Source organism: Hyperolius riggenbachi, chromosome 8 (genome assembly GCF_040937935.1).
Source record: "Hyperolius riggenbachi isolate aHypRig1 chromosome 8, aHypRig1.pri, whole genome shotgun sequence".
NCBI classification, from domain to species: domain Eukaryota; kingdom Metazoa; phylum Chordata; class Amphibia; order Anura; family Hyperoliidae; genus Hyperolius; species Hyperolius riggenbachi.
In genome coordinates this window covers 284,040,842-284,059,842 of record NC_090653.1, presented here as the reverse complement: position 1 = coordinate 284,059,842, position 19,001 = coordinate 284,040,842, and the positions used below count along the sequence as shown (strand labels likewise).

At 49.0% G+C, this 19,001-nt stretch overlaps 1 protein-coding gene across 3 annotated transcripts in view; it reads right to left on the bottom strand.

Annotated features, from left to right (window-relative positions):
* Window positions 1-428: 428 nt before the first annotated feature.
* Window positions 429-19,001, bottom strand: part of LOC137527947 (uncharacterized) — a 189,620-nt gene continuing 171,047 nt past the window's right edge. For all 3 annotated transcript variants that reach the window (XM_068249065.1, XM_068249067.1, XM_068249066.1), the window contains one exon: window positions 429-1,308. In XM_068249065.1, coding sequence (XP_068105166.1) covers window positions 1,112-1,308 — 197 coding nt within the window. In that variant the 3' untranslated portion in view covers window positions 429-1,111. The remainder of the gene's footprint in view (window positions 1,309-19,001) is intronic.

The following is a 19,001-nucleotide window of genomic DNA, read 5'->3' as shown; positions in this document are numbered from 1 at the left end:
CTCCTCCAACATTACTGAGTATGTGCAAACAGTCTAACGTGGCTTAGCCCAGTATAACGTACAGCACGCAGCACTTTGTTTAAACGTGCTGCGTTACTATGTAAGGCAACGTGTGCACTGTGAACAGCACAATTGATTTTACAGTGCTGTGAGTTAGGCTGCCTTACTGGCTGCTGTAACGTGGGACTTTAAAGTCCCACTGTGAAACCAGCCTAAGGATACACATGGTGATGTTAAACATAATTTACAGAGTCACGCTATTGTTTTGTTTTTCTTTTCTTTTTTTTTATATGTATAACAGAGTATAAAGGCACAGGAAGTTGGAGGCTGGTGAACAGTTTTAATGAGAGCGCAGCATCCGTGGGATTGAATAATGGATGCACTATATGTTTGGTGAATAGGACTGCAATCCATTTTTCTAGGTTGACTTTTATAAGGATTGAAGTTTTTTTTATTTGGATGTTCACATTTATGTATTGTACATACACTATAGAGCACACAATTCATTGTATAGATATTACTGTACATTGTAAAAATTAAACATGGGCCACATAATACCATAGTTATATACACAAATACAGAATTCGTAGACATCGTAGTTATTACAGTGATAACAGTAACATAATGAACAAGATGAATAGCAGCTTTCAAGACACAAAAGGTGAGAGAACCCTGCCCTTGCAAGCTTACAGTCTAAAGGAAAGTATCATGAGCACCATGAAAAGACATAGCACCAGGAGCATTGAGTATTGTGGGAACAATATGCAATGCCATTGGATTCGGAATTTGGCAATGACGACCCTCCCTATCAATCAAAGGAGTATCAAGCACCTTTGGGAGCCTAACTGCAGACGCAAGTATAATTAAAGGTCGGGGAATCATTGGGAGTCTTCCTGGGGAGGTGGGTGTTATGGGAGACTCAGGACTATGGTAGTCTTAGAGGGGCGCTTTGAGTCCTATGGAAGTCCTTTAAAAATGTTATTGTATTATATATGGTATTATGGGAAGTATAGGGGCCATAAGAAGCCCTAGGCGAGGGGTGAATTTGATGATGATCTAACTACAGGTATTTTTATTGCCCAGAATTCTGATGAGATTTTGGCATCAAACTCTAAGATCTTTCGCCATGCTTGATACTGGCAAGGTTGACATGACCAGCAGACACCAGATTGTGGAAGTATTCTCTAGTGTAAAAGCAGCATTCCTTGTCCTCCTTGCTCAGCCACTCGGGACACTCCCAGAATAACAAATAGCTCTGATAACTACTCCAGCAGGACTGCTTTGCTGTCTCATCCTCGTATTTCCCGACTGTAAGAAAATTAAAGGGAGAAGTCATAAATCCCATCTGTATCTCTGAACACAAAATCAATCGATGTATGAGAGCCATTGTGTTCCCTGCTTTAAGCCACAACTTCTTCCTAAATGGTCTATGATACCGCCCAAACACACTTTGGTGAGGCAGAACATATGATCAAGTGACAAGAGACTTATAAGGAACTGGCCCGTGAATACCGATGTTTGTGCCGAGAACCGGGCAGAATCCACCTCTTCCGGGTCTCGGCGCTTGTTCCCCGCTGATGACGTGCAGGCTGGGACTAGAGATGGCCCGAACGGTTCGCCAGAGAACTTGCTCACGCAAACTTAGCTGGTGAACCGCGAACATTTAGCGAGTTCGACCCGCCCCCTATACTACATCATTGGGCTAAACTTTGAATCTCTACATCACAGTCAGCAGACACATGGCAGCCAATCAGGCTGCACTCCCTCCTGGAGCCCCCCCCCCCCCCCCCTCCTCCTTATAAAAGGCAGCAGTGTCGGCCATGTCCTCACTCTGTGTGCTGCTGTATTAGTGAGAGAAGGGAGAGACATTGGAGAGATAGGGAAAGCGATCCCCTGAATGAGTCACGTGGGTGTGAAGAAACTAGTTGGAAGGAGCCACATGCGGAAGGAGGCTTGCGTTTAGCGAAGGGAGGTTGGCGGTGGAAGCGAGCTCGCACCCTGGATAACAACATAACGGCGGTCAGCCCGGGAGGCCGCACGGGGGGGAGCCCATTATTAACTCCATATGCCTGAAATACATCTGCTAAACATGAGTGTAATAGCACAATAAAGTACATTGTTTTTAAATTTGCTGCGCAATGAAGGCTTTTATTGTCATTGAGATACATAATTGTGGAAATCTATGCTGCTGCCTATTGAAGGAAAGCTTTTTGGGCTGATGACCTTTTGAGAAAAAGAGAGTTCGAGGGGAGCCTGTTAATGCCCCAGAGGGTGACCCTGGTGGAGGTGTAGCGGACTGCCATTTTGTATATAAAAGAAAACGGCTATACAGCTCATTATGGAAGCGCTTGGCTGAATTTGAACATGTTTTTGATGGAGGAAATGACTCATTCCTAGACAGCAGCGCACCTATTAGGACTTTTGTGCTGGGTCTTTTGATGTCCCAAAATTTGAGGACTGTGTTGATATAAGGAATATATAGACCATATTGGTCATGTTTGTTTAATCATATTGATATAGATATTTGTATTTTTCCTTCATATCACATTGATAGTGGTGTATCAGATAATCCCAAGCGCTGTGTATTTTATGTATGTGTTTTTATTCTGGAGGGAAAGTGTTAGTTAGGAGGTCTGTTAGCTTTCTCCTTGCTGATATTTGTTGATGAAAAGCACCACCAAAACAGCTCTTTTGAGAGCTAATGTTCTTCTGATGTGTTTTGTGTGTGTGTGTGTGTGTGCCACTGACACTGCAGATACAGCCCTGTGTGTCGCAGAAGGCCCTTGCTAATTGCTGTACTGCGCCAGGCCCAGCACATTCAGTGCATACCTTTCACTGCCTCTGTGTGACTGCACTTTGTATTATATAATACCACCACCAGTCAGTGCATACCTTTTCCCTGCACCCCTGTGACTGTACAATTGTATTATAGCAGCAGTCATTGCATACCTTTTCCCTGCACCTGTGTGACTGGACAATTGTATTATAGCAGGGTAAAGGATAGCGGAGATGCCGCCGCATTGCCAAGCAACATGACGGCTATCTCCGCGTATCAGCCGGTGGCCTCTGCCACCCAGCTACGTGCTGCTGCTTTGCCTGGTCCTTCTAGTGCACACAGATTGAGAGCTACGCGCACGCGCGCCAGACGACAGGACCTTTATGCAAGTAAAGGGGAGTCAGCTGATCAGCCGGTCAGCTGACTCCAGCAGTGCTTCTGATTTGCTGAGTGACTGGGGCGGCGCTGTGGAGCGCCTTTGAGTATATATAGGACCAGCCTGTCAGTTGCTGGTTGTCTGCTGTTGCAAACACTAATGTGCTAGCGCTCAGACCTTAGTCAGATCTTACAGTGTGTTAGAACCAGCTGGAGCTGGGAATTCACACTTAGCCAGTTTCTGTTGATAGTTTAAAGTACTAGTTGCATTGTGATATTTGTGTACTATTCTTTAGTCTAGATCCCAGGTGTTGAAACCAATGACTTCACACCTAGATTAGCATATTGCTATATTGCTACTATTATCTGTTATGACCCTCTGCTTTCCTGACTACTCTTCTGTTTGCTGATTTGGTACTTCTGCCTATCTGATTACTGCTGCCGATTCTGCCTGTACCTTACTTTGAATCAGCCTTCTGTCTTTGTACCTTATCTGTCTGTGCGTTACTGACCCGGCTTGTCTGACCTCCCTATTCCCACTAGTGGGTCCCCCACTAGTGAGGAATTGCTAAGAGCTGGCACCTGCCTTCTAGGTGTCCAGTCCTGCAGCACAGTTTGCAACACTTGCTCCTCAAGTGTCCGCTAGCTGCAGTAGAGTCTTAATCACCCGCTTCTCGGGTGATTGTCTTTGTAGCTCAGTCAGTGGTCCCTGCTCCTCAGGTGTCCACTGGCTGCTGTACAGTCTGAATCCCCTGCTCTTAAGGGGATCCCTGGCTGAAGGTTAATCTGCAATCACCTGTTCCTCAGGTGATCATCCCTGCAGCACAGTCCGTGGTCCCTGCTCCTCAGGTGTCCACTGGCTGTAGTACTATCTGAATCCCCTGCTCCTCAGGAGATTCCTGGCTGCAGTGTAGTCTTCTATCACCTGCTCCTCAGGTGACATTCCTTGCAGTACAGTCAGTGGTTCCTGCTCCTCAGGTGCCACTGGCTGCAGTGCAGTCTGAGTTCCCTGCTCCTCAGGGAATTCTTGGCTGCAGTATTTTCTGAGTCTCCCGCTTCTCGGGAGATCTCCTCTTCTCATTACTGTTGCACCAAAACACTACTCTAAATTGGTTGTCCTGTGTATAGCTATACTAGTATTATTGGTGATTCTGCAGATCACCACATAATCAGGTATAGCATCTGTATTATTGGTGATACTGCAGATCACCAATAATCAGAAAAATCTGTGTTGCTGACACCAATCGTTACAAGCAGCAGTCAGTGCATACCTTTTCCCTGCACCTGTGTGACTGCACAATTGTATTATAGCAGCAGTCACTGCATACCATTTCCCTGCACCTGTGTGACTGCTGTGGATATAATCATATGTGTTTTGTGCATCAAGCTTAGCAAGTGTTAAAGGGTTAACTCAGTATTACTGTTTAAGCAGCTGCGTGATACCTTTTAAGGCAGCCTGTCAGTGAAACTAGGGTTAAGGAACTAGGGTGATGAATGTGTTCAAAAGAGCACCAGTCTGCCGTGGATATTTTTACTCTCTACAGGAAGCGAGTGCATCTGGAGGATGAGGCCCACTCTTGTCTGTACATGAGTCTTACACAGAATGAGGAACCACCAGGGAGCCATGGTTTCAGTAAGGACATATAAGGAGAAAGCATCGAACTCTGAACTTCTACTGGTCAGATACTGACTTTCCCTGATGACACCGCCTATGACCTGACATCACCAAAGAGACACCCAGAAGACAACGGAGGACTATATAGGGGGGTTAGCTGCGCGGGAAAGTTACTTCTCTTCTGGGTAGAGCTGTGCTTATCATAGACTCTTTGTTATCCAGGGAGAAGCCGCACGTGTGTAATAAACAACGCTTTGTTTCTGAAATCAATTCTGTTTCCTCCGGTGCTTCTAAGTAGATAAGGTTGCTTTTTACTTCAACATCTTTGGTCTTTTTGAACCGGAAGCACTGATCGTAGACGAATTGGACCTCTGGTCGAGTGCTGCTGGACGTCTAATCACAGCTGACGTCCACCCAAAGTCCTCCGGGGACCCACAAGGTAACCTGTCAACAGAGGCCACTCGACACAGACTCCATCGTCCTCAACAGCTGCTTCCAAAGAACCACAGACGGAGGAGACAGTTCAGAGACATTGCGTGCCACTCACTGAGGGTCCCGGGTCCATTGATTCCAACTGCAGAAACGTAAGTGTTACTTCCTTTTTCCTATTCACAGGAGTAGATGTGAATGTTTGAGTCGTGAGGTGATAGAAAAATCCTTAAGGTAGTCCAGAGAGAAAGGGACTGAAAATAGTTGTTGTCATAGCTCATTTGTAATTCTCAAACCCAGGCATGGGACAAGGAAGTAACAAACCCCGTCCTCTAGAGGCTACAGATGACGAGGTCATCATGCACAGGAGGGATCCTTCTTACACAAAGAAGTGTGGCCTCTGGCGGGCGCGGTTTCAATTCCCGGGTCACTTACACCCAAAGCAATGCCGGGCCCTCATAAAACGTATTAAGGATGAAGCTAAAGGTGATGTAAGGTTAGAAAAAAGGTTTGGTCTGCAGCAAGCAGAAATATGGAAGGATGAGGCAGATAAGAAAAAGAAAGACGTTTGTACATTTTACTTTGGGAAAAAGACTGATGTTGTTGAAAGTGACTATGTGACTGCACACACACGACAAAATGACCCAGAAAGTAATGACGAGGAGGAGGTGGAGGACGAGGTAGCCGATAGGCGTGACCGGTCTCCTTCCCCAGTCAGCAGGTCACCCCGGCTCAGAGCTAGATCGGTGGCCGCACATAGATCTGCGTCCGCCCCCGCTAACAGGGCGACAAGAAAAAAGACTACATTTAAACTTGAACCAAAACAGACAGAGAAGAGAAGGGGTAGATCAGGGAAGGAGAAACCTGCCATCAAGGAGGAGGAGGGGGAGGCTCACCTACAGGAGAATTATGCCCATCCTCCTCCGCCTCCCTATGTTAATGTATATCCACCCTTGCCAAAAGAGGAAGTACCTACAGCACCTTCCCCACCACTTGACCCAGTGGTGCAGTCTATGCCCATGATAGAACTCCCAAATGGCTCAGGAAGCATACAGGAGGTCTACAGACCTTGGACTGAGGATGACATGATCAGTGCTCTCAAAGGTATTCCTACCCCAAAGGAAGATATAGCAGACTGTGTAAAAGGCCTAAGGGGCTTGAGAGCTAGCTTTAAATTGACAGCATTAGAATGCGACAGAGTCCTCAGGCGAATGAATGGTACTTCCTGGAGTGAGGTGGATGAGAAATGGAAAATTTATCACCCTGCTGTAGGGACAGATCCATCTAAACTTTTTGACTGGAACAGTGAAGCGCTGAAAGACGCATTTGAAGCGGTACTAGGTCGCATGGAAACATATTACAAAGTAACCCCAGACTACAGTAAGCTTTCATCCATAACCCAAAAACCAACTGAAACTGTAGATGACTTAGTAGCAAGGGTGATGGATGTTTTTGACAAATACAGTGGCCTTACAAGGCCTGCAAACAGGGCTGATGACAGTCCATGGGAACAGCAACTTAAAGCCCAAATAGACAGATCCTTGCGAGAGGACTTGCAGTGGTTTATCCACAAGCATTTGGTGACCTGGCGTACTTGCAGGTTACAAGACTTTCTGGAATATGCTAGGCATGCAGAGAGAACTGTTAGGGACAAGAAAAAAAAAAGCAAAAGAAAATTAACACAGCTGCCACATATGCTCTAGACTATGACAGCAGCAGTGACAAGGACAGTAGTGACTGTGTTTATGTGAATGACACCGTGCCTCGCCCTAGGCGAAGGATCAAAGATTATGAGGGGAGACGTGACAGAGGGGAATGCTTTTCTTGTGGTGAGAAAGGTCACTTTGCTCGAAATTGCCCAAAGAGGGAGAGGAGAAGTAGACCCACTGCATGACTAGACGGTACAAACAGCAGGGAAAGTGAGACTGACATTCAGCACCAGAGGACGTGTATAAACATTGATTACGCGGACACTCACAAACCTGAAATAACCCTGCTAGTGGGAGGGAAAAAGATCAGATTTCTGGTGGATACTGGTGCGTGTCGCTCTGTCTTAGGAGCTTCAACTTACATTCGCTGGGAAAAAGCAGGCACTGTTCTGACTCGGAATGCAGGGGGAGGGGTGGAGTGCGAGCCCACCACTAAGCCCATAGAGGTCAGGGACCCCTTGTCAGGCATAACAGTGTCTTGCAGTTTTGTGATTTCCCGCAAATGTCCTATAAACCTGTGTGGGAGAGATTTGATAGGTGACTTGCGACTGATAATTGAACCCGGCAGAGACTCATTACAGATTAAAAGGCTGCAGCAGCCATTCCCCTCCCCGCAGTTGGGTGAGCATGGGAAAAGCATGGGCTTCCACTGGTATGGGATCATCCTGGGAAATGAAGTACTTGACTGGATGACGAGGGACGCAGGTTCTCCCAGTAATGACCAAGACGTGATAGAAGTACCTCATGTTACCACTCATGTCATACTTAATGGTAGTAGCGACACAGACTATGAAGCAAGCTTCCCACTGGGCATGACAGTAAAAATAGCTGTTGATGGCCTCTGGGAAGACAATAATGGGAACACACTGTATGATGTCACAATCCCAGGCTGGGCTCACAGGCCAAACAAAGGCATATTGCAGGACACCCTGTACACACTTCATGATTCAGCACCTCACATCTCCCTGTACAAACCAAAGTGGGGAAAGTGGGAGGTGGGGGGAAAGCTCCTGAAGAGATGGAAACAGGGGAGAACAACAGGGAACCATTATGAAAGGTTCTCAGAGTGTGTGGGTATCCTCACACACCTTGCCAGTTTGCCTACCAAGGCCAACTGCAGGATGAAGTTAGAATGACACATGCTGTCCAGTGTTCCGGAGAAGTTGTGGGCAATGTCTAAAACTGATGTCGGTCTGATCAAAAATTCTGAGCAAATCGTTGTTGTACCAAAGGGCCCCTACAGGCCATATAAAGCACAGTACCCCTTAAAGCCAGAAGCTATGGCAGGTATCCGTCCCATAATACAGGGCCTACTTGAAAGGGGGGTGTTAATACCATGTGACTCCTCCCCCTGTAACACGCCCATTTTCCCTGTACTCAAACCTGTAACGCAACAATACAGATTAGTACATGACTTGCAAGCGGTTAATGCCGCTGTAATACCAAGGGCACCTGTGGTACCTGACCCTAACACCATACTCAATGGTATTACACCTACCTGTGCCGTGGATCTCACAAATGCATTCTATTCAGTCGAGGTCCATCCAGACAGCAGATTCTGGTTCGCTTTCACGTTCCAGGGCAAGAGGTATACGTACACCCGGATGCCTCAAGGATACTGTGAAAGCCCAGCAATCTACTCACAGGAGATTACTCGCTCGTTAGAGCCCTTCCCTGTGCCAGAGGACTGCAAACTCCTCATTTACGTAGATGATCTTTTGGTAGGGGCCCCTACTGCTCAGAAATGTGAAAAGGTTACCATACAGCTGCTCTGCTTCCTGGCAGAGCAGGGTCACAAAGCCTCAAAGGCCAAATTGCAGTTCTGTCTGCCTGAAGTCAAATACTTAGGCCAACTGATCTCAGCAGCTGGCAGAACCTTAGAGCAGACCAGAGTTCAGGCCATACAGACCATGACTAAGCCAAAAACAAAAAAAGACATGATGTCGTTTCTCTGAACACTGAACTATTGCAGGGCTTGGATAATACACTGTTCAGCCCTAGTGAAACCACTTTACAATGCCATACATCAACATCCCATGGCACTCAATGACACAATTGTATGGACTGATGAACTTAATGAACAGTTCAAACGTTGTCAGCAAACACTTAAGGATCCCCTTGTACTCGCCTTTCCTGACTATACTAAGGCATTTCATTTGTATGTTGATTGCAGAGACAAATGCATGACAGCTGTAATGACACAAAGGTGGGGAGACAAACAAAGACCTTTGGGCTTTTACTCACGCCCACTTGATGCTGTAGCCTGTGCTTTACCATCCTGTGTTCAGGCTGTCATTGCTGCAGCTACGGCTGTTGAGATCACTGCCTCTCTTGTGCTGTACCATCCCTTAGAAGTGCTTGTTCCACATGCTGTTCATGCCCTCTTGTTGCAGGATAAAATGACACTGCTTACTCCTGCACGCCATCTCTACTGTGCTGCCACCCTGCTGGGCCAGCCTCACCTAAAGGTGCAGCGCTGTACGACTCTGAACCCAGCCACACTTTTTCCCACATCAGATAACTTGACTGATGCGGAGGACCACCATGACTGTTTGCAAGGCTCTCGCAGAGAGTTCCTGCCCAGACCAGACCTTCAGTCTGAACCCTTGACAGAGGGTGCACTAGTCTTTGTGGACGGCTCAGCCTCCAAAGATCTAGTAGGTACTAATAGAGTGGGCTATGCAGTAGTGACTCTGGATGAAGTAAGAGAGTCTGGTAAACTGCCCATTAGTTATTCAGCCCAAGCTGCCGAGCTTCATGCTCTCACCCGTGCCTGCACCCTGTACAAAGATCAGGCTGTCACTATCTATACAGACAGCCAGTATGCTTTCTCTACAGTGCATACTTTTGCTGCACAATGGCGTAACAGAGGCATGATTACCGCGGCAGGTAAACCTGTTCGCCATAAGTCCCTGTTGGAACAGCTCCTACAGAGTGTCCAGCTGCCAAAGAAACTTGCTATAGTCAAGTGCGCAGCTCACAAAAATGATGACACCCCTGTCACCAGAGGCAATAACTTTGCTGATTCTGAAGCTAAAAAAGCAGCTGTGAGCAAAGACACCCCAACACTAGCTACCTCACAGTCCTCGCTCACCTCCATTTCTATTGAAATACTAACAGAATTCCAGCAAAATGTCCCAAAAGCAGAGCTGACTTCCTGGCTCAAAGCTTCAGCCACCCTCAATGCACAAGGTCTATATGCTGTAAACAACAAGGTCTGTCTCCCCAGGGTCTTATTCAGACTGCTTGCCTTAATGACACATGGTGTTACCCATGTGTCAACAGGAGGAATGATAGCTACTGCTACTGCCCATTTCTACTGCCCTAGCTACTGCTACTGCCCATTTCTACTGCCCGGGCACATTTTTTCAAAAATTTGTGTCACAATGCACTATCTGTGCACAGCATAATCCAGCAAAGGGGCTAAAACCACCCATAGGCACCACACCTACACCAGCCTACCCATTCCACACAGTAGCGCTGGACTACATTGAATTGAACCCCTCGGAAGGAAAGAAATATGCCCTGGTGATACTGGACATATACTCAGGGTGGGTAGAGGTTTTCCCCACAGCCAAAGCAGATGCACTCACGGTAGCAAAAGCATTGACTAGAGAAATCATACCCAGATGGGGAATACCAGAAAAAATGATTAGTGACAATGGTAGTCATTTTGTAAATGAGATCATCAAACAGTTGACAAGCACACTGCACATTGATGTAAGGAACCACTGTGCCTACCACCCCCAATCAGCTGGGGCTGTGGAAAGAGCTAATGGCACAATTAAAAATAAGCTTAGTAAAGCAATGACAGAAACAGGAAAAAGCTGGATGTGGTGCCTGCCATTGGTGTTGTTAAGTATGAGAATTACCCCAGAAAAGGACAAATTGTCACCCTATGAAATTCTGTTTGGCAGGGTATACAGGATACCGGCATTTGACGCAGTCCAAGGCTCCCCAGAGGAGTGGGAGCTCGCAGATTACTTAAGACACACCTGCAGACAGAGGGCACGATCACCAGGGAACCCCCCAGAGGGACCAGCTGTAAGTGAGGATTTACTTGTAAACCCAGGAGAGTGGGTATGGGTCAGAATCATTAAAAGAAAACATTGGAATACCCCCAGGTGGGAGGGACCTTACCAGGTTTTGATTGCTACCCCTACAGCAGTCAGAGTGGCGGAAAGGAACTCTTGGGTTCACCTGACACATTGTAAGAGGGCACCTGTTCCAGAGAAAGGGACAGAATAGGTAGCATCCTGCGAGGGGATGTGGTGGCTCCTGGGGCTCTGGAGCGACAGGAACATTTGCTTGAGCTCTAGTCAAGATCACAGTCACAGCGGGTAAAGGAAACGTTAGAGATCTTCCTCTACTCATAGCGGGTACAAGCCCTGAGCGGGATGACTGAGGAGGTAGAACAGGGAGAGATGGTGCCCCCTACAGAGACCCTAGAGTCCTACCCAGATGCAGACCAATCAGCCACTAGAATCCTCACTCCCCAACCAGCCACTAGAATCCTCACACCTCGGAGACTGGGACTCATGGACGTAGGATTCCATAGAACCTCAGAGGGGAAAGCGTGCATAATTGTCTCAGCCCTGTCAATAATTATGATGCTTGGACTTTGGGGATGGGCGCTGCATGACCATGAACAGTCATACACCGAGGTAGTACTCTCACCCATGTCAGATAGGACCGATTGGCAGTCACCACATCTCAGGCAAAAGCGCAGTTTAGTGATTGCTACAAAAACTAAGAGAGACCAGGGACAAGTGGATATTACAAAGGAAGGCACCCAGCCAGTGTTCTGGTATAATTCCTCAAGCATCCAGGGGTAGCAACTAGTGTTGGGCGAACACTAGTGTTGGGCGAACATCTAGATGTTCGGGTTCGGGCCGAACAGGCCGAACATGGCCGCGATGTTCGGGTGTTCGACCCGAACTCCGAACATAATGGAAGTCAATGGGGACCCGAACTTTTGTGGTTTGTAAAGCCTCCTTACATGCCACATACCCCAAATTTACAGGGTATGTGCACCTTGGGAGTGGGTACAAGAGGAAAAAAAAATTAGCAAAAAGAGCTTATAGTTTTTGAGAAAATCGATTTTAAAGTTTCAAAGGGAAAACTGTCTTTTAAATGCGGGAAATGTCTGTTTTCTTTGCACAGGTAACATGTTTTTTGTCGGCATGCAGTCATAAATGTAATACATATAAGAGGTTCCAGGAAAAGGGACCGGTAACGCTAACCCAGCAGCAGCACACGTGATGGAACAGGAGGAGGGTGGCGCAGGAGGAGAAGAAGGCCACGCTTTGTGAGACACAACAACCCCGGCCTTGCATGAGGGCAAGAAGCGTGCGGATAGCAGGCTTTGTACCGCCATGCAGTCATAAATGTAATAAAGATAAGTGGTTCAATAAACAGGGACCACGCGGCAACGCTAACCCAGCAGCAGCAGACGTGATGGAACAGGAGGAGGCGCAGGAGGAGAAGGCCACGCTTTGTGAGACACAACAACCCAGGCCTTGCATGAGGGCAAGAAGCGTGCGGATAGCATGCTTTGTACCGCCATGCAGTCATAAATGTAATAAAGATAAGTGGTTCAATAAACAGGGACCACGCGGCAACGCTAACCCAGCAGCAGCACACGTGATGGAACAGGAGGAGGGTGGCGCAGGAGGAGAAGAAGGCCACGCTTTGTGAGACACAACAACCCCGGCCTTGCATGAGGGCAAGAAGCGTGCGGATAGCAGGCTTTGTACCGCCATGCAGTCATAAATGTAATACAGATGAGAGGTTCAATAAACAGGGCCCGGAAACGCAACACCATCCCAGATGTTCATTGGTCATGTTACTTGGTTGGGGTCCTGGAGTGTTGCGTAGTCATTTCCAATCCAGGATTGATTCATTTTAATTTGAGTCAGACGGTCTGCATTTTCTGTAGAGAGGCGGATACGCCGATCTGTGACGATGCCTCCGGCAGCACTGAAACAGCGTTCCGACATAACGCTGGCTGCCGGGCAAGCCAGCACCTCTATTGCGTACATTGCCAGTTCGTGCCAGGTGTCTAGCTTCGATACCCAATAGTTGAAGGGTGCAGATGGATGGTTCGACACAGCTACGCCATCTGACATGTAGTCCTTGACCATCTTCTCCAGGCGATCGGTGTTGGAGGTGGATCTGCACGCTTGCTGTTCAGTGGGCTGCGGCTGCATGGGTGTCAGAAAATTTTCCCACTCCAAGGACACTGCCGATACCATTCCCTTTTGGGTACTAGCTGCGGCTTGCGTTGTTTGCTGCCCTCCTGGTCGTCCTGGGTTTGCGGAAGTCAGTCTGTCTGCGTACAACTGGCTAGAGGAGGGGGAGGATGTCAATCTCCTCTCTAAAGTCTCCACAAGGGCCTGCTGGTATTCTTCCATTTTGACCTGTCTGACTCTTTCTTCAAGCAGTTTTGGAACATTGTGTTTGTACCGTGGATCCAGAAGGGTATAAACCCAGTAATTGGTGTTGTCCAGAATGCGCACAATGCGTGGGTCACGTTCAATGCAGTCTAGCATGAATTGAGCCATGTGTGCCAGAGTCCTACCAGAATCCTCATCATCCTCTTGTGAGCGTTGTGATAGTTGTTGTGATGCATCATAGTCGTCACCTTCCTCCTGGTCTGCTTCTGCTGACCATTCGCGTTGAATTGTGGAAGTCCAACGTGCACCGCTCTGGCCCTCGTCAGTGGTGGCATGAAATTCCTGCTCCAACTCCAGCTGTTCCTCCTCCTCTTCTTCGTCATAGCTGCTGGGGCCAGCGTTCCCTGAGGCGGATGGCCTGATGTTGGTACCATCACGCTGATCGTTTTCTCCTTCAGATTCCCCCAGTTGCATCATGACAGCTGTTTCCTTGATTTTTAACATCGACCTCTTCAGTAAACACAGCAGTGGTATGGTAATGCTGACTGAAGAGTTGTCACTGCTCACAAGCAACGTGGATTGCTCAAAATTTTGGAGGACTTGGCAGAGGTCCAACATGTTGGCCCAATCGGATCCACAGAAGCTTGGCAGCTGGCCGGATGCGCCTCGGTACTGCGCCGTCATGTACTGGACCACTGCACTCTTCTGCTCGCAAAAGCGGGCTAGCATGTGCAGCGTAGAATTCCAGCGCGTAGGGACATCACACAGCAAGCGATGGTGGGGGAGATTGAAGCGCTCCTGCATCTTGGCGAGTGCCCCCGAAGCAGTACTGGAATTTCTACAATGTTTGGACACTCGACGCACCTTCAACAGCAGATCGGGCACGCCTGGGTATGTCCTCAGGAACCGCTGAACTACTAGGTTCATCACGTGCGCCAGGCAAGGGATGTGTGTCAGCTTAGCCAACCTTAAAGCGCGAATGAGATTACTCCCATTATCACACACAACCATGCCCGGTTTCAGGTCCAGCGGTGCCAGCCACAAATCCGTCTGTTCCTTTATTCCCCTCCAAATTTCCTCCCCTGTGTGCTGCTTATCCCCAAGGCAGATTAGCTTCAGCAACGCTTGCTGACGCATGCCAACAGCTGTGCTGCACTGCTTCCACGATCCTACTGCTGCTGGGTTAGCGTTTCCGGATGAGGTACAGCTTTGAGATGCGTTGGAGGAGAAGGAGTCAGAGAGGTAGGTGCTGCTGTTGTTATCCAGTGGGAGGGACGGCGGTGCAGCTGTTTGTGGCGTGGGCAACACCCGTGCCGTAGCAGGTGAGGAATCGCTGCCAGGCTCCACAAGGTTCACCCAGTGCGCGGTAAGGGAGATGTATCGACCCTGGCCGAACGCACTCGTCCAGGTGTCAGTGGTGAGGTGAACCTTGCAGGCAACGGCATTCTTCAAGCTTCGGGTTATTTTGCTGACCACGTGCTCATGCAACTCAGGCACTGCAGAGCGTGCAAAGTGGTAGCGGCTGGGAACCACGTAACGTGGGATGGCCACTGACATCATGCCCTTGAAGCTGTTTGTCTCCACCAATCGATATGGCAGCATTTCGCAGGCCAGAAGCTTGGCTATGCTGGCTGTTACTGCCACGGCCCGGGGGTCATTTGCTGGCAATTTCCTCTTGCGCTCAAACATCTCCGACACAGACAACTGAACCGTAGCGCTGCACACGGAAGGGCTGTTGGTTGTTGTGTTTGATGAACACTGGGAGACCTCAAGAGCACTACTCCGGAAAGTGACAGTGTCAGCGTCGTCTGATGTTTGTGAATGTTGTGAACCACGCAATGGCTGGGCTACTGCTGCTGCTGAGGCGGGTCTGGTGAACCCAAGGGAGGCAGTGTTGTTTCTGGTACCCTGTCCTGACGCGTTTGCCCAAAGAGTGGGATGTTTGGATAGCATGTGACGGCTCATGCTGGTGGTGGAGAGGTTGTTAATATTTTTCCCCCTGCTCAGGCGGGTCTTGCACACCTTGCAAATCGCCATGGTAACATCCTCAGTGCAGTCTTCAAAGAAAGCCCAGACTTTGGAGCACCTGCCTCCTTGCTGGCGATTTCTGTTTGCTCCTCTTTTGCCTCTCACTTGAACTTCCACGCTTGTGGTGCCTGAAATTGCGCGCCGCCTACCTTGTGGCACAAGGCGAACTCGTGCAGCAGTGTGTTCTTCAACAGACTCATCTGTGCTGCTGCTACGACGGCGATGTTCTCGTTCACAAACAAAATCTGGGTCTCTGTCCACATTGTCCATACCCTCCTCTTCCATCTCCTCAAACTCGTCATATGTCATTGTGGGCCACCGCCGTGGAGTAGAGCTCCCCACAACAACCTCTGCGCAGCACACTCCAACGTCGTCTTCCAGATCTTGTCGGCCGACCTCCTGCAATTGCAACCCCTCCTGCCCAAATTGCTCTGGGATTTGGGTTTCCGAGTCCTCTTCGGACTCGCCTTGTATTTCAGTGCGCGGTGCATTTCCCACAGTTAACGGTTGTGAATCCAGGCACAACATTTCTGGCTGTTCCTCCATTGACCTTTGAAAGGTGGAAGTTTGTTGGGCTGGGAATAGCTCCTGCGAATACCCCATTGTGTCCTGAGGTAATTCATCGGACTGGTTATCTGGCAGTTGTGTGCGTGGTGTCGCTGCCGGTTGTGTCAGCTTTGTGCCCACTGGCTCCTTGTAACTGGCTGAGGACTCGGACCTCGTGCGTGATGTGCTGGTGCTGCTTAACCCACTGCTGGACGCTTGAGAGGTCATCCAAGTAATTATCTGGTCCTGTTCTTTTGGATTTGTGAGGGTTGTTGTCCTGGACAACATGGGCGGTATTGAGTGGGTTTTCTTGGGTGCTCCCCTGTGGCCTGTACGTGAACCGTCAGGGGAAACACCTCTTCCCTTGCCCCTCCCTCTTTCACCGGATTTCTTCCTCATTTCACTTATCCTTACAGTACACGCTGACTGGCAGCAGTACAGTGGCAGTACAGAAATGCTATACAGTACCACTATTCCCAGCAGCGACACAGAGCACAATGCTATACAGTGACGGGTGAGCGGTGTACCACTATTCCCAGCAGACACAGAACAGTACACAGAATGCTATATAGTGTGGCTGAACGAGCGGTGTACCACTATTCCCAGCAGACACAGAACAGTACACAGAATGCTATATAGTGTGGCTGAACGAGCGGTGTACTACTGTTCCCAGCAGACACAGAACAGTACACAGAATGCTATATAGTGTGGCTGAACGAGCGGTGTACTACTGTTCCCAGCAGACACAGAACAGTACACAGAATGCTATATAGTGTGGCTGAATGAGCGGTGTACTACTGTTCCCAGCAGACACAGAACAGTACACAGAATGCTATATAGTGTGGCTGAACGAGCGGTGTACTACTGTTCCCAGCAGACACAGAACAGTACACAGAATGCTATATAGTGTGGCTGAACGAGCGGTGTACCACTATTCCCAGCAGACACAGAACAGTACACAGAATGCTATATAGTGTGGCTGAACGAGCGGTGTACTACTGTTCCCAGCAGACACAGAACAGTACACAGAATGCTATATAGTGTGGCTGAACGAGCGGTGTACCACTATTCCCAGCAGACACAGAACAGTACACAGAATGCTATATAGTGTGGCTGAACGAGCGGTGTACCACTGTTCCCAGCAGACACAGAACAGTACACAGAATGCTATATAGTGTGGCTGAACGAGCGGTGTATTACTGTTCCCAGCAGACACAGAACAGTACACAGAATGCTATATAGTGTGGCTGAACGAGCGGTGTACTACTGTTCCCAGCAGACACAGAACAGTACACAGAATGCTATATAGTGTGGCTGAACGAGCGGTGTACTACTGTTCCCAGCAGACACAGAACAGTACACAGAATGCTATATAGTGTGGCTGAACGAGCGGTGTACTACTGTTCCCAGCAGAATCAGAGTGGCAGTAAACAATGGTATATAGTCTGGCTGAGCGGTGTACACAGAGTGTCAGTAAACAATGGTATATAGTCTGGCTGAGCGGTGTACACACAATGCTATATAGTCTGCTATATAGTGTCAGTAAACAATGGTATATAGTCTGGCTGAACGAGCGGTGTACTACTGTTCCCAGCAGACACAGAACAGTACACAGAATGCTATATAGTGTGGCTGAACGAGCGGTGTACCACTGTTCCCAGCAGACACAGAACAGTACACAGAATGCTATATAGTGTGGCTGAACGAGCGGTGTACCACTGTTCCCAGCAGACACAGAACAGTACACAGAATGCTATATAGTGTGGCTGAACGAGCGGTGTACTACTGTTCCCAGCAGACACAGAACAGTACACAGAATGCTATATAGTGTGGCTGAACGAGCGGTGTACTACTGTTCCCAGCAGACACAGAACAGTACACAGAATGCTATATAGTGTGGCTGAACGAGCGGTGTACTACTGTTCCCAGCAGACACAGAACAGTACACAGAATGCTATATAGTGTGGCTGAACGAGCGGTGTACTACTGTTCCCAGCAGACACAGAACAGTACACAGAATGCTATATAGTGTGGCTGAACGAGCGGTGTACTACTGTTCCCAGCAGACACAGAACAGTACACAGAATGCTATATAGTGTGGCTGAACGAGCGGTGTACTACTGTTCCCAGCAGACACAGAACAGTACACAGAATGCTATATAGTGTGGCTGAACGAGCGGTGTACTACTGTTCCCAGCAGCGACACACAATGACTGGGGGGGACCCTGGCTAGCGTGGCTGGAGCGCGAACTACCCTGCCTGCCTACCCAAAGCTAAACCCACAGACAAATGGCGGAGATATGACGTGGTTCGGGTATTTATTTACCCGAACCACGTGACAGTTCGGCCAATCAGAGCGCGTTCGGGTCCGAACCACGTGACCCGTTCGGCCAATCACAGCGCTAGCCGAACGTTCGGGGAACGTTCGGCCATGCGCTCTTAGTTCGGCCATATGGCCGAACGGTTTGGCCGAGCACCGTCAGGTGTTCGGCCGAACTCGAACATCACCCGAACAGGGTGATGTTCTGCAGAACCCGAACAGTGGCGAACACTGTTCGCCCAACACTAGCGAACACCTGGATGTTCGGGTTCGGGCCGAACAGGCCGAACATGGGCCAGATGTTCGGCATGTTCGGCCCGAACGCCGAACTCAATGGGAGTCAATGGGACCCCCGAACATGCCCATTTTGGGGGCCCCATGGGGTCGCAGGCATAAGGGGGGAGCATGCCCCGGTCGCGGGGGGGGTCGGAAATTCCCCCCACCCCCTCCGCTAGCGCTCCCCCCTCTGCCCGCTTCCCCATACAAAAAGTTTGAAACAAGTTCAATAGTACCTGGGCTGGTGGCACTGGCTGGCAGTGGAGTGAGGAGGAGGAGGAGTCCGAGTAGCAGAGTGACGTTGAGGCCGGGCAGCGGGCGGTTCAGCGCTAGTACCCTTGTGGTACTTCCGCCCTTTCTCTGACCTCACGTCCTCTGCGTGATGACGCATACGAGGGTACGCGTGATGCGTACCCTCGTATGCAGAGGACGTGAGGTCAGAGAAAGGGCGGAAGTACCACAAGGGTACTAGCGCTGAACCGCCCGCTGCCCGGCCTCAACGTCACTCCACAGGTACTATTGAACTTGTTTC